General features: G+C 40.8%; 2 protein-coding genes across 4 annotated transcripts in view; one reads left to right on the top strand and one right to left on the bottom strand.

Moving 5' to 3' along the window:
- Positions 1-607: 607 nt before the first annotated feature.
- Positions 608-2,452, bottom strand: rassf11 (Ras association domain family member 11). Of its 2 annotated transcripts, XM_034173342.1 has the most exons (3): positions 2,380-2,452; positions 2,133-2,247; positions 608-2,058 (listed from the first exon to the last, which is right to left on the bottom strand). In XM_034173342.1, the coding sequence occupies exons 2-3, from the start codon at positions 2,233-2,235 to the stop codon at positions 749-751; spliced, it is 1,413 nt and encodes a 470-aa protein (XP_034029233.1). In that variant the 5' UTR covers positions 2,236-2,247; positions 2,380-2,452; the 3' UTR covers positions 608-748. The 2 variants fall into 2 exon arrangements, with proteins under 2 accessions (XP_034029233.1, XP_034029232.1); XM_034173341.1 differs by having other exon boundaries at positions 2,133-2,417.
- Positions 2,453-13,553: 11,101 nt separating this feature from the next.
- Positions 13,554-16,412, top strand: part of ampd1 — a 39,658-nt gene continuing 36,799 nt past the window's right edge. For both annotated transcript variants that reach the window (XM_034173343.1, XM_034173345.1), the window contains exon 1: positions 13,554-13,688. In XM_034173343.1, the coding sequence (XP_034029234.1) occupies positions 13,667-13,688 (22 nt within the window). In that variant the 5' untranslated portion in view covers positions 13,554-13,666. The remainder of the gene's footprint in view (positions 13,689-16,412) is intronic.

Consider the following 16,412-nt stretch of genomic DNA (forward strand, 5'->3'; position numbering starts at 1 on the left):
AGTCATCCATTTCACCAGAATCCAACCCAGGAACTGCTAAAAGTAACAGGAGCACAGCAGGTCAGCTTACTAAAATCTGGACAGAAAACGGCCCCAAATAAAGGAGACCTGCCGCCATCCAGATCCGTTACCCAGTGAGCAGGAATTTCAGCATTGCTTCTACACATATATCAAGTGGACCATACAGGTGCTGGTCATATAATTAGAATATCATGAAAAAGTTGATTTATTTCAGTAATTCAATTCAAAAAGTGAAACTTGAATGATTTTCATTGTCAGTTATAATCAAAATTAAAAGAAACATTGAAATATATTTCAAATGTTTTTCTTTTAATAAACATTTGAAATGTATCAGTCTGTGTGGAATGAATGAATATAATATACAAGTTTCACTTTTTAAATGGAATTACTGAGATAACTTCATGATATTCTAATTATATGACAGGCACCTGTATTTCAATATCCTTTAAAGTGTCCACGTGCTCAGTTGGTAGTTGTGTAGGTTTCTACTGTTTGTGCCTTTAAGGTTTTTAAAGCCCTTTGGCTTTGTGTATTGGTGAAATAATGTACTTGGCAGGAACTTGAAATCTGCTTTAACTATTCTCGAGTCGCTGCTATAAAATGCACAAAAGTGATTGAAATGGCCAAACAAACTTTAGACCAGGGTGATTTCTATTTTCTGTGAAGTATAAATACATTAAGTGAATTAAGTACATTATCGCCGCCTTTTGTGAGGTTTGGTTCCTTTCTAAACTTTGGCATTGCCCAGATAAATCGTGAGCTCAGAACGGTGAACGGACTTTGTTTTAGCCTCTCTGCCTTTCGGATTTTGAGTCTCAGACCAGCGCGTCCACCACTCCCTGAGCTCAGTGGGTCCCGTGGGCCGGCGTTCTTTTATCTGGTTTGGAGGAACCAGAGCTTGAGGAGGGTCGAGGAATTTCCTGTTGGTGTTTGTCTCGGGCGTTGGCTTTTGCTCGTCTTTCTGCTGCTGCTGGTCTTCAGCTATAATCTCCGTGGCAGCGGTTTCACCACCTTTGGAACTTGTTTCTGAGTCTTTCTGAGTCGAGTTCTGAACACTTAAACTCAACCCATGCGTGGCGTCCTTGTACTCTTCCAGTTTGGCTTTACACTCGATGACCTTTGCCCTCATCTCCAGGAACTCGCGCTGCAGATCTTTCTCGTGACCTTCTTCTGCTTTGAGCTCGTTCTCCCAAAAGGCTATCTGCTCGAGCTCCTCTTCGATAACTTTCTTCTGAGCTTCCTGCTCGTCCTTTTTGGTCCTCTGTTGTTCCTCAAGCTCTATGATCTGTTTGTCTAAATGTCTCATGTGGAGCTGTAAATCCTGCAGATGGGCACATTGCAGTTTGATGGTTTCTCGCAACCTGTTTTTCTCTTCTCTGATTATCGCGCACTCTGACAGGCAGTCGGGTTTGACCTCTTGGGTTTTCTTTAAATATTTGTGTTCCTTTTCCCTCACCTGACTCCCCATACAGCAGGAGCTGTGATGGTCCATGTCTGATTTTAAACTTTTCTGACCCCTGACTTTGCTCAACAGACTACTTCGCACTGATTTAACTTTACCGACAGAAATCTCCACAGAGGTTTGCTGACTTTTGTTGGATTTCTTGCTGCTTTCTGTATCGCAGACGGCGTTGTAAACTTTGCCTTTCCCGAGACTTTCCAGCCAACCACGAGCCTCTTCCACAAGGCTCAGTGACTTCCTCTTAGCCCTTTTCTGGTCTGCTGGTGGCTGCTCGGCTTCCTGTTGTGAGCAGGATAATGGCGGCAAGCTTTGGCGATGCAGACTGAGCGAACCACTGCGCCACCGCGTTTTGACACCAGCGTCTCTTCTTCTTATGGGCGGGCACGGCGGGTATCTGCTGAGCTTTGTTCTGCTCATTCCGTCCCGCGGAGATGGCCCGCTGTGGAGCAGAATGAGCTGGACCTCCCTGGCCTGCTCTCCGTACTTCCGAAGAGATTCCAGAAGATGTTCGGTGGGAGTCATGCTCCGCTCAAAGTCTTTGAATTTTTCCCGTAAGGTGTAGCATCCCGTCTGACCTAAACACAACGTTCGAATCAGTATCGTCAACGGTAACAAGAGAAATGTAAATTTTAGATCTCGGAGTGCTTACTCAAGGCTTGAGCCAACGTGATGACTACTTCTTCACACGTCGTTTCCTCAGTGACACCACATACCACACGTTGGACATCATCCACGAACACCTTCACTTCCATTGTATTTTGTCACTGATTTTAACGTTTACCAGATGTTAAAAATACTCAAATGGTTACACAAATCTACATTTAAGCTGTAAACAAGCATTTCAAATATTCCTCTCACATTACAGTAATAAAAAAAGAAAAACTTAAGAGACCCACCTTTCTGTGCGGGCTGCAGAACAGAAGTTGTGTCCTGACTCTCTTTAGGGTGGTCAGTGTGGTTGGGAGGAAAAGCAGAGCAATTAAGTAAAATTAAAATTCCGACAAGCATCTGCCACGGGGGACAATTTATGATCCCGCCCTTCATGTGTTCCCTGCAAGTACACTGAGTGCTTTTTCTTTCTTGATATAACTAGATTTTGAAACTGTACTGCAAAAAAAAAAAAAAAAGCTAAATCTTAAGTTTTTTTTTGTCAAAATATCTAATTGCAGTTAATATGACAAAATTGTAAGTTAAAAAAATAAGCTATCCATTTTGAGATATTGGAGTCTCACATGATGACAGCACAGCGGCTTAGTGGTTAGCAATGTTGCCTCACAGCAAGGTCAAGGGATCGATTCCCACCTGTGGAGTTTTGCATGTTCTCCCCATGTTTGTGTGGGTTTCCTCCAGGTGCTCCGGCTTCCTACTACATCCAGAGACATACAGACTGGTATCCTGTCCAGGGTGTACACCACCTCACACCCTATGACTGCTGGGATAGACTCCAGCCCCCTGTGACCCTTAACTGGAATAAGCAATTGAAGATGTGAATCTTATATCAAAGTCTTAAAAACATCCATTTCTTAAAATAAGGTCCTGAAATTAGCCGAGAAAACTCCTTTAAAACTTTTGTACTCTTACTCGGAAGCATTTAAATATACACAAAGAACACAGCATTCAAATAAGTTTAATTTTAACAAGATGTTTCCAAGACTTCCACTTAAAATTTTTAAGACGTACCATCTAATAAAAAGTTCTTTTACTGGTTATTGTCTTGGATTAAGCATCAGTCCGAAACTATTCTGTGTGGACACCTGATCCCACCAGATCTCGGGAGTGAAGCCTGGTTCGTACTTTGTTGGGGACCGTTTGTGTTTCTCCACGTACAACTGGAGTCATCAGGGACAGCGTAGATTAGAAGTTGGACAAAATCCCAGATCAGAGTTGGATCTGCAGGGACCGCTGAAAGACAAAGATATTCTGACTAGAAATTAGACAAATATACATGACTTTACATCTTTCTTTTTTTTTTTAATGGGGTATTGGAAATCATGGCCTTTTTTTAAATTTATTTCTCAAGGTGTTCAGATAGATCTGGATTACATTAATCTAAGAAAAAAAAAGTCAGGGTCAACTTTTAGACATGTTTTCCTCATTTTTTTTAGTTGTGAAAATAGTTTCTATTGGTTGACTCATCTTGACTTTCTCTTAATTTCATATTTCTGTAAACGTGCAACTAGTGCGTTCAATGTTTCAAGGTTTGATCATTGACCTTTCGTCCTTATCATGCTTTTGGTCTTAGAGCTCTGTTCCTTATTGTTCTTAAAATTCTGTAATCAGAATTGCTGTAATCAGGATCATGATCAAAGGTGTTTTTTTTTAATATCCTTCTGAAAGACAAATGCAAGAAAAGAAACATGCAATTTATCCGGAATTGGAATTTATTCCAAAATGGATGAAATTCATTTTTCTCCTCAAAATTCTACACACAATACCCCATAATGACAATATGAAAAGTTTTTAATATATTTTGCAAATTTATTAATTATATAAATATTTGATAAATTTATTATATACAAAACTAAGAAATCACATGTACTTAAGTATTCATAATCTTTTCCATGAAGCTCAAAATTGAGCTCAGGTGCATCCTGTTTCCACTGATCATCCTTGAGATGTTTCTACAGCTTAGCTGGAGTCCACCTGGAGTAAATTCAGTTGATTGGACATGATTTGGAAAGACACACCTGTCTACATATAAGGTCCCCCAGTTGACAGAGCAAAAACCAAACATGAAGTCAAAGGAATTGTCTGTAGACCTCTGAGAAAGGATTTTTTTTTTCTTTTTTTTTTCAAGGCACAAATCTGGAGAAGGGTACAGAAACATTTCTGCTGCTTTGAAGGTCCCAATGACCACAGTGGCCTCCATCATCCATAAATGGAAGATGTTCGAATCCACCAGGACTTTTGCTAGAGCTGGCTGCCCATCTAAACTGAGTGATTGGGGGAGAAGGGCCTTAGTCAGGGAGGTCACCAAGAACCTGATGGTCACTCTGTCAGAGCGCCAGCATTCCTCTGTGGAGAGAGGAGAACCTTCCAGAAGAACAACAATCTCTGCAGCAATCCACCAATCAGGCCTGTGTGGTCCTTAGTAAAAGGCACAGGGCAGCCCACTTGGAGTTTGGACAAAGATTGAACTCTGGTGTGAATGTCAGGCATCATGTTTGGAGGAAACCAGGCACCATCCCTACAGTGAAGCATGGTGGTGGCAGCATCATGCTGTGGGGATGTTTTTCAGCAGCAGGAACTGTGAGACTAGTCAGGATTGAGGGAAAGATGAATGCAGCAATGTACAGAGACATCCTGGATGAAAACCTGCTCCAGAGCGCTCTTGACCTCAGACTGGGGTGATGGTTCAATTTTCAGCAGAACAATGACCCTAAGCACACAGCCAAGATATCAAAGGAGTGGCTTCAGAACAACTCTGTGAATGTCCTTGAGTGGCCCAGCCAGAGCCCAGACCTGAATCTGATTGAACATCTCTGAAGAGATGTCTGTGCACAGACGCTCCCCATCGAACCTGATGGAGCTTGAAAGGTGCTGCAAAGAGGAATGGACCAAACTGCCCAAAGATAGGTGCACCAAGCTTGTGGCATCATGTTCAAGAGGCTGCAATTGCTGCCAAACATCCATCAACAAAGTATTGAGCCAAGGGTGTGAATACTTGAGTACATGCAACTTCTTAGTTTTTATTTTTAATACATTTGGCAAAATTAAAAAAAAATACTTTATTCATGTTGTCCTTATGGGGTGTTGTGAGTAGAATTCTGATGGAAAAAAAAAAGAATTTACTCCATTTTGGAACAAGGTTGTAGAAAAACTGGAGTGTTGTGAATACTTGCCAAATGCACTGTATAAATAAATAAATCCACTGACAGAGCTCAACATTCAGGATCCACGTTTGGGATTAGAAACGGTAAAGATCAGTGATGAGGATAAAAGTTCCATGATCAGCTTTAAATTTAATGATCAAGACTAAAGATCTGTGCTTAGGATAAAGGATTTGTGATTAGGGTGAAACAGATCAGGATCAAAGGTTTGTGGTCAGGAGAAAACATGAATGATTAGGACCACTGATAAGGATCTTACTCCAGTTATAAGGATGAAGGGACTGCATTCAGGATAAAAGATGAGTGATGAGAATCACTGATTAGAATCAGCGGTCTGCAGTCTGAATCAAAGATGAGTGATTAGTATCACAGATCAGGATCAAAGACAAGCGATTAGGATTACAGGTCAGAATCAAAGGTCTGCAATCCAGATCAGAGATGATAGACCAGGACCAAAGGTTTGCGATCAGGAACAAAGATGACTGATGAGCATCACAGATCAAGACCAAAGATGAGTGATGAGGATCACTGATCAGGATCATGGGTCTGCAATCAGGATCAAAAGTAACTGATGAGCATTAGTCATGAGAATCAATGGTCTGCATACTGGATCGAAGATGAGTGATGAGGATCAATGATTAGGATCAACAGTCTGCAATCTGGATCAAAGACCATCATTAATTTTTTAATCTGTTTGTGTTTGCTTTGTAATCTCTTTTTATTCTACTGTGTTTTATCTTTTAACTGTGCTTTTCTTGCTTTTAATTTTGAATTTAGATTAATTTGTGTTCTTGTGAATTATGTGAAGCGCCTTGGGGCGACTGTCGTGATTTGGCGCTATATAAATTAATAAATTGAAATTGAAAGACGAGGATGACTGATCAGAATCAACAGCCTGTGATCTGGAACAAAGGTGACCGATGAGGATTATTGATCAGAATAAACGGTCTGTCATCTGGATCAAAGATGAGTGATGAGCATTACTCATCAGAATCAATGGTCTGCAATCTGGATCAAAGGTGAGTGATGAGGATCACTGATCAGAATTAACAGTCTGCGATCTGGATCAAAGGTGAGCAATGAGGACCACAGATCAAAATCCTATTAAGGTCTACAATCCCTATCAAAGATGAGTGATTAGCATCACAGATCAGGATCAAAGGTTTGCAATCAAGATCAAACTTGAGTGATTAGGATCACAGATCAGGACAAAAATGAAAATATCAACAGAGATGATGTAAACAGATTTCTCAAATATTTTTGTGTTGACCTCTGAAATTGCTTTGAAAAGTAAAAGCTAAGCAAAAATGCGAATGTCAGATTTAGTCAAACTCAGACATGTTTAACACCTGTTGTAATTCGGTAGCGTGTGATGGGCCACGTGGCAATAACGATAGCGGTAATACGAGAGGGCAGACTTGGCCTGTGTGCTTCCTCCGTGGCCGCGTGGACTCCAGGTCCTGGTCCTGGTAAACTCCTGGGCTCCCAGAGAGGAAACTAAACAGACCACAAACTAGGAACGACTGAGAAAATTAATTCACTTTGAGCTCTGTGTGTGTGTGTGTGTGTGTGTGTGTGTGTGTGTGTGTGTGTGTGTGTGTGTGTGTGTGTGTGTGTGTGTGTGTGTGTGTGTGTGTGTGTGTGTGTGTGTGTGTGTGTGTGTGTGTGTGTGTGTGTGTGTGTGTGGAACGTGAAGGAAAGATGCACATGCTTGAAGATTATTGTAACTTTGCAAATAGTGTAATAATAAACACCTTAAACCAACAAATACTTTCTTATGAGCAGGAAAAAACCATGAATTGTCACTTTTGCAGGAATTTTTATTCATTATTTTGATTCCGTCCCTGTGAGCCTTATTATCTGAAAACACTCATTGCCAAAATGGTATTATCACAACAACATTTTCTAAATTTAAGCGGCTTGCTGAAGCATTTTAATGACTAAACAGTCTCCTGCTGATCTCTTTAACTGGTTGCATACTGAGAGGAACTTTGACATTTAGGTTCACAGTCACTAAAAATAGACGTCTGCCAGCCGCACGGAGCAGCAGACGTGTATCACGTACACAGTCTGAGCAGTAACGACAAAAAGATCACCTTCATCCAAACTACACTCAACAAAAATATAAACGCAACACTTTTGGTTTTGCTCCCATTTTGTATGAGATGAACTCAAAGATCTAAAACTTTTTCCACATACACAATATCACCATTTCCCTCAAATATTGTTCACAAACCAGTCTAAATCTGTGATAGTGAGCACTTCACCTTTGCTGAGATAATCCATCCCACCTCACAGGTGTGCCATACCAAGATGCTGATTAGACACCATGATTAGTGCACAGGTGTGCCTTAGACTGCCCACAATAAAAGGCCACTCTGAAAGGTGCAGTTTTATCACACAGCACAATGCCACAGATGTCGCAAGAATTGAGGGAGTGTGCAATTGGCATGCTGACAGCAGGAATGTCAACCAGAGCTGTTGCTCGTGTATTGAATGTTCATTTCTCTACCATAAGCCGTCTCCAAAGGCATTTCAGAGAATGTGGCAGTACATCCAACCAGCCTCATAACCGCAGACCACGTGTAACCACACCAGCCCAGGACCTCCACATCCAGCATGTTCACCTCCAAGATCGTCTGACACCAGCCACTCGGACAGCTGCTGAAACAATCGGTTTGCATTACCAAAGAATTTCTGCACAAACTGTCAGAAACCGTCTCAGGGAAGCTCATCTGCATGCTCGTCATCCTCATCGGGGTCTCGACCTGACTCCAGTTCGTCGTCGTAAACGACTTGAGTGGGCAAATGCTCACATTTGTTGGCGATGGCACGTTGGAGAGGTGTTCTCTTCACGGATGAATCCCGGTTCACACTGTTCAGGGCAGATGGCAGACAGCGTGTGTGGTGTCGTGTGGGTGAGCGGTTTTCTGATGTCAATGTTGTGGATCGAGTGGCCCATGGTGGCGGTGGGGTTATGGTATGGGCAGGCATCTGTTATGGATGAAGAACACAGGTGCATTTTACCTGAGGCCCATTGTTGTGCCATACATCCAAGAACATCACCTCATGTTGCAGCAGGATAATGCACGGCCCCATGTTGCAAGGATCTGTATCACAATTCTTGGAAGCTGAAAATGTCCCAGTTCTTGCATGGCCGGCATACTCACCGGACATGTCACCCATTGAGCATGTTTGGGATGCTCTGGACTGGCGTATACGACAGCGTGTACCAGTTCCTGCCAGTATCCAGCAACTTCGCACAGCCATTGAAGAGGAGTGGACCAACATTCCACAGGCCACAAATGACAACCTGATCAACTCAATGCGAAGGAGATGTGTTGCACTGCATGAGGCAAATGGTGGTCACACCAGATACTGACTGGTATCCCCCCCAATAAAACAAAACTGCACCTTTCAGAGTGGCCTTTTATTGTGGGCAGTCTAAGGCACACCTGTGCACTAATCATGGTGTCTAATCAGCATCTTGATATGGCACACCTGTGAGGTGGGATGGATTATCTCAGCAAAGGAGAAGTGCTCACTATCACAGATTTAGACTGGTTTGTGAACAATATTTGAGGGAAATGGTGATATTGTGTATGTGGAAAAAGTTTTAGATCTTTGAGTTCATGTCATACAAAATGGGAGCAAAACCAAAAGTGTTGCGTTTATATTTTTGTTGAGTGTAGAAGTGAAACAGAGCTCCAACTATCCACAGATAAGTTTGGCTTCATTTGTCCAGGTTCAAAGAGGTCCATAACCAGTGGACTTTGGTGATGACAAACTTTACTATTATTAGTATTATGAAATCATTTGGATAAGCAGAGTGTTACTCATTACTGATAATTTATGTTTGAACACATTGATCGTTTTCTGGTGCTGACTACTCAGTAAAACTCAGTAAAATCAGGAAACTCCTTGATCCTTGATGCTTCCTGCCGTACTGTGTGGTTGTGAGCCTTGGAAGCTAACCAGTGACTGAAGGCAACAACTAGATGTGTTTATTAGTTCTCTTTGGAGAATCCTTGGGAATCGCGAGAATGATTTTGTGTCAAATAACATTAGGGAGACTCAGAGTATCATATGCATTATGAGGAAATGTCACTGACAACATTTTGGCCACGTGGCGCACTTCTCTGGGCGTAATCCAGCACGTGTGGGGCCTCAGTGGCTGGAGAAAGTCGAGGGGACGCCCACAGTTCACTGAGCTACAGCAGGTAGATTATTACTTTCAAGAGGTGGGGATGGACTAGTTGTCTGCCTGGATAGCCCCCATGTAGGAGTTGGACCTGTGGGGGTTCTGTAGTGCGGTGGGTGTGGACGCTTGATGCACCAGTGCATGCTCCCAGGCTCCTAATGCATTCTCAGTAGCCAAATGGCCTTTTCACCATGTGCCATGCACAGCTGGCAATCGCTGGTAATTGAAGTCAGTGTCCCCGGGTCTGATAGTCATGAATGATTAGCATCTCAGAGATCAGGATCAAAGACAAGTGCTTAGGATTACAGGTCAGAATCAAAGGTCTGCAATCCAGATCAGAGATGATTACCATCACAGACCAGGACCAAAGATTTGCGATCAGGATCAAAGATGAATGATTAGCATCACAGATCAGGATCAAATTAGAGTGCTGAAGATCACTGATCAGGATCAAGAGTCTGCAATCAGGATCAAAGCTTTCTGATGAGGATTACTGATCACAATCAACGTCCACAATTTGGATCAAAGATGAGTTATTAGCATCACAGATCAAGATCAAAGATGAGTTATTAGCATCACAGATCAGAATCAAATTAGAGTGATGAGGATCACTGATCAGGATCAAGAGTCTGCAATCAGGATCAAAGCTGTTTGATGGGGATTACTGATCACAATCAACAGTCCACAGTCTGGATCGAAGATGAGTTTGATCAGTTCCACATGGACTGTATTTGAAAGGCTGACCAGATGTTCTATACCTCCCATCTTCCTCTTGAATGTTGTGCTAAAATACATCAGCTTTAGGCTGAATCTCTGGCAAAGCTCTGCTGTAAGAAATATGAAAGTTTTCATTCTTAGAGTTTTTTCATGAGGTGCATTACTAACGATAGTGTTTGTTTTCAACCTTCAAATGCTGCCTGGTGCAGCTCCAGCTCATTGCTGTCAGTTGATAGGATCACTCGTCCAGTCCCACCTTCAAATAAATAGTTTACTCCCTCCACCATGGTATGAGTGCATTCTCTCTCACCTCTGCTGTATATGAAATCCTGGATGGACAGCCAGGGAGCGCACACCTCTGGTAAGGTGCAACAGTGCTCTGTTTAAATGGTCTTCTTCCTTTCTTTGATCCTGATTGCTGAGCTTCAATCCCGATCACTGAGGTTTGATTCTGATCAGTCTCACTTGATCCTGATCACTCACCTTTAATCCTGATCTTTGAACATAGGTACTAAGTGCTGAACTTTGTTACCAATCTTTGATCCAATCATTAACTTTGGTATGGAACTTTCATCTTGTTCATGGACCTTTGACCCCAGCTATTGAACCAAATTCTAATTTCTGAACTGTGATATTGATCTTTGATCTAATCACTTATGTCTGGTTTTTAACGTTGATCCTGATTCCTGATTGTTGAGCTTTAAATCTTAAAGACTGAAATTTGATTTTGATGTGATAACTTGTTTTTACTGCTGAACGTTGATCCTGATTGATAAACACTGGTACCAGTCTTTGATGTTGTCACTTAATCACTTATCTTTGTTGCTAAATTTCGAGCCCGACCATTAATCTCTGATCTTTATCACTGACTATTCACCCTGATTGCTGAACTTTGGTCCTGATCTTTAATCTGTTTGCTTATTGTTGATGCTGAACTTTAATCGTGATCACTACATCTGATGCCACAAAATATAAACTTAATTTTTTTGGAGCAGAAGTTGCACCAGTCAAAATAACACAAAAAACACAAAAACCATCATCAGTCACACCTTTTGTTCCCTGTACTATTAGCGCTTTAATTTGGGATTTTTGTGCAGTGTTGTAGTGTACTTTTTATTATTGGCATTTATTCTTTCATTATTTTATTACCTCCGCCAAAGAAGTTGGAGCAGGTTATGTTATCACCCCTATTTGTTTGTTTGTGAACAGCCTGTAACCCACAATTTTTCATATATCATTCTGAATTTTTTTACTGATGATTCATATCCTGATAGTCAAGAACCTATTCAGTTTTCAAGGTCATAGCACAAAGGGCAAAGTCAGGAAAAATCTTGGAAAATTGGAAAAATCCCTTTCTTTAATACTAAACAAATTTTCAAAAATTCATAATTCTGTCAGAAAAGATTTAATTTCTTTCATATTTGACAGCGTTATGCAGGATGGTATCTTTTATCAACTGACAGATTTTGATCCAGATCTGATTCAGATTACAGATTTTGTGGCCATTTAAATTTAACACTGGAATCCCCATTTAATGTATATTTTACATTATATCTTAATCAAACGTGCCCCAGTCACTCTCTTATTTGAAAGTGAGGTCAGACTGGCACTCACTATCACCTGACAGAGTTTGCTTTGGATTGTGGATTTTGTAGACATTTGAATTTAATATTGAAAAGTCCATTTGGTGCACATTTTGCATTATATCTTATTCAAAAGTGCCTCAGTCTCTCTCATTTTTATGTTATGGATTTACCTACACCACAAAATAGGATGGAGGTTCCAATTTTATGCCTGTTTGTCTGTCTTCCATTTATCAGTCAGAAACCAAAGTGCCAAAAACCAATGACAAGTTGTGCATAGCAGAGATAATCAGTGTTCTGTGAAAACTATCTGAAAAAGAATTCAGAAACCAAAAAAGTAAAAAGACAACACCACAAAAGACCTTCAAGTGCATGAACTAAATATATACTCCTGGCAACTGTTTGTTGTGATTTGGCGCTATATAAGAAAAAAGTTGATTGATTGTTTGATTGATTGACATTTGATCATATCTAATTTAGCTTATGAAAAGCCACTTCTAACAGGACTTTGACCTTGAAAGTCTTTTCCAAGGTAAAATTTTGTGAAATTGGACACTAGGGGAGGTGATGGTCTAGTGGTTAAAGCATTGGGCTTGAGACCTGAGGATCCTCAGCTCAAATCCCAGCCTGACTGGAAAATCACTAAGGGCCCTTGGGCAAGGTCCTTAATCCCCTAGTTGCTCCCAGTGTGTAGTGAGCACCTTGTGTGGCAGCACCCTCACATCGGAGTGAATGTGAGGCATTATTGTAAAGCACTCTGAGCGGCTGATGCAGATGGTAAAGTGCTATATAAATGCAGTTGATTTAGTGCTGGCGGAGGTTAGCGCTCTGAGTGCGGTGCTCTAGTTTAATGCTTTGATTCCTTGGAAAGCCCTATATAAATATATATATAGGGCTTAATATTATATTAGTAAATATAATATTTACTAGAATAATTATTCATAACAAAAGTGTGATTTTTTTGGTGTAAGTGTGTAAGTCGCAGGATCCCACAAACTAATAAACAAAAACCCCAATGACTTAATGCTAAAATAATGGTAATAATGATAATTATACCATTAATAATAATGGTATAATTTGGTACTTGATGGATGGTATTTTTGTTGTCATTTGTTTGTCCGACAGATAGGTTGTCTGCTTGACAGACGTATTGTCTGCCTACCCTTCTGAATGTGTCTCAAATGATGTTTGATCATGAGCTTGATTACAGGATCAAAGGGTAAGAGATCAAAGATCAAAAGCATGATCAGGATCCCCAACAAGCTAAAGTGCATTATTGAATCAGAGCTTAGGGCTTAAATTGATGCCAACTTTTACTGAAATCCATTTATGTCCTTTTGAGATATCATGCTGACAAACAAACAGCTATAGCAATGAAACCGTAACCATCATGATGGAGGCAATAAATAATATAATTTCAGAGAAGCAGGACAAACTGTCATCATGTTAAAACCCTTGTAACATTTCTTATGTTTTCTACTGCATTTGCATTTAACTTGGTTGTGCATCCACCTAGAAAACTGCCATTGTGACACAAACACACCTGCCATGCCCAGATGAACACGTGCAACCATCAGTGTCATAATGTGAGCGCCCATGTGCATTTGCACCCTATCAGTGAGTTCTGGGTTCACATCGAGGACTTAAAATAGACCTGCTGCACATACGATTCCCCCTGTTAGGAGTGTTCCACGTGGGCACAGTGGGTTCTGGTTACACTTCGGGCAGAGGGAGCTTAATATTACAGGGCACAGTCACAGGGGTCCACAGCGACGAGCCTAAAACTGTGCTGTAGTGGCTGAACATCTTTTTCCCAGTCCTCAGGGGAGCGTGTCACTGAAACAGCGTCATCATGCCTAAAGCCTCAGTGCCAGGTGAGTACTGGCAGAATGACACTGGGAAGCCATGTAATCCATCTTAATACTCCCATTCTTTTTCATGCTTTGACCAACACACGACAAAAATGTACCTGTTTAAATTCACATACAAATAAATATATTAATATGTTGTATATGCAAAATGCTGCAGGTGTCCCTGTGGTGCACGGCATCCCACCCCTAATTTTAAAGTGCATCAACGATCCAGTCTGTTTGTCGTGTAATGGATGGAGCACAGAGCTATAACGGGTTCACTGCTGTTAAGATGGGTGTCATATGAAGTTGTTAGTGAAAGTTTTGATCCAACAGAACATTATGAATGCTACATATGATGCATTTTCTACAGTATGTTTCTACCAAATCACTAAGCAGGTTGTATTTGCATGGCTCAGTGTAAGAGAAACACATTTCAACATCAGAAGTATATTTTATTTTGAGACTAGATTACACAGATTGCAATTCACATCATAAAAACAAGACAGTTGTGTAACAGCCACTGAATCAGAGGATGCACAGCACTGCAAATTCTACATGAGGGATTGGGTATCAGCAGTAAAAATGTTCAAAGTAAACAGTATTAAACAAGTTTATACAGTGGCTTTTACTCCATTTTAATCCTTTCAGGATTTGTCTACCAGTATAAAAATCAATGCTGTTGTAATAAGATAGAAACTACAGGTCGACCTCCACCTGGCTCAGGAAAACTGAAGTTATACAGACAGTGTGAAAAACAGAAATGCAATAACCAGCTGCTGTCTCCAGCATCAGTTCCATCTAGGCAGACACATTATGTGTCCATCTAAAGCAGGTGATCCAGTCATCCCAAAACATCTTTAAAAAACTCATGTTACAGCCTTATTCCAAAACTGAGTAAATTTGTTTTCCCCAAAAATTCTACTCACAACACCCCATAATAACAACACAATTTTTTTTTTGGGCAAATATATTAAAAATAAAGAAACTAAGAAATCACATGTACATAAGTATTTCCACTCTTTGCTCAATTTGTTGATGCACCTTTGGTAGCAATTACAGCTTCCAGTTTCTTGAATATGATGCCACAAGCTTGGTGCATCTATCTTTGGGCAGTTTTGCTCATTCCTCATTGCAGCACATTTCCACAAAATGTGGAAAAAGTGAAGCGGTGTGAATACTTTCCAGATGCGCTGTACACTGCACAATGGCATTATGCTGTTCTGTTTGCTGTCTCTCACAAAGCAAATAATGAATTTGAATGAACCTGCAGACTGTAAACTTTAATTTGAAGGTCATAGGGCACCGCAATCTTGTTTGAACCCTGCGTGATATCGTGGGATTTGACCACTTATGGGGACTTGTGCGCCGTTGTGTAATATATACACAGCATAAGTTCACATGGAAAAATGGTATACTGTTTTGTTTTTGGCTGCAATCACCAAAGTAGTCGCAGAAAGTATTTTTTTTCGGTTCCCAGTGAAGAAGAGAAGACAAAGCAGATGGGAGACATTGTGTTGGTTAGAGGTGGGCGGATCGATCCTAATATCGATACCAATGCTGGTATTAATATTGACCGATCCTCGTGTAAAAAGATCGATACTCAAGCTTTTTTCTCTCCCGCACGCACTGACTGCTGCGCATGCAGATTCATCAAAGTCTACTCTCTGTCTGTAAGAGCAGCGAGAGCAGCGCAACCTCCCCCCTCAGGTCTTGTTGCACCGTCACGTGGCTCAGCGGCGCCAGCCAACAGCCATGCAGGTAGGCTCAGCCTGGCCCGCCCACTCAGCGCTCTCCTCAAATCAACAAGTGACACTACAGAGAGAGACACCGGAGTATCGAAATGTCAGAGAGGAAGCAAAGCGCCGTTTGGCTTTATTTTATTGCAGAAAATGAATCGACAGCAAGCTGTATAGTTTGCAATAGGGCTGTTAAATACAGTGGAAAGGAATTCCCTATTTTTTGTATTATTTTATTGTATTGTTCAACTTGAAAAACATAATAAGTTTGAAACTGTTTACAGTATTTGTTGTGGTGTGTTAATTTTGTTGTATTGTGGTTTGTCAGCCCTCTAGCTCAGGAGATTTTGTTTAAGTTGTGTTGAGTGATATTTTTTAAACAAAAATGTTGATTGTGATAATAAAGTATTTTGTTGTCATGTACAATGTTTGGTGAAATTCTATCCTAGGCCTTTTGGATCCTTTGGATCTATGAAGTTAAATATGAAAAAGTATCGATATCGGTGATACTGGGCCTGTATTTACTTGGTATCGGCTCAATACCAAAATTCCCGGTATCACACACCTCTAGTGTTGGTAAGTGTTAGCCTACACAGCTAACCAGAGTAGCTTCGTTCTCTTGCCTGCAAAACCGCCTCAACATGTTTGAGCTCCGGGTCATAAACAAACCACAACCTTTTTTGATATATGTCCACTTTCCCACTGCATTGTCACTTTTTCTTTGCATTTTTACTTTGGTTGCATGTAATTTGCCCAAAAGACCATTGAAAATGCAGTGGTTTTCCCCCAGAAATAGAGAAATTACACCATATGCGTCATATTTTACCCCTTTAGCGCTCGCCCGCCCTCAAACGAGACTGCGCTGCCCAGTTACATCCAAATATGATGAATGGTGTTTTATGTTCCGTTATGTGTAACTATTTATTATGTTCAGTTAGATGTTGTACAAAAACAACAAATCAAATTTGAAAGCAGCCACTTTGATTATTTTATTGTTTTTTTTCTACTT

The sequence above is a fragment of the Thalassophryne amazonica genome, chromosome 6 (assembly GCF_902500255.1).
Source record: "Thalassophryne amazonica chromosome 6, fThaAma1.1, whole genome shotgun sequence".
Lineage (NCBI taxonomy): Eukaryota > Metazoa > Chordata > Actinopteri > Batrachoidiformes > Batrachoididae > Thalassophryne > Thalassophryne amazonica.

Bases quoted from the DNA above. Each gene is read 5' to 3' on its own strand.
- rassf11 (XM_034173342.1), bottom strand. From the start codon at position 2,235: ATGGAAGTGAAGGTGTTCGTGGATGATGTCCAACGTGTGGTATGTGGT. The intron at 2,059-2,132 runs GTAAGCACTCCG...CGTTGTGTTTAG, and splicing joins CACGTTGGCTCAAGCCTTGA to GTCAGACGGGATGCTACACC.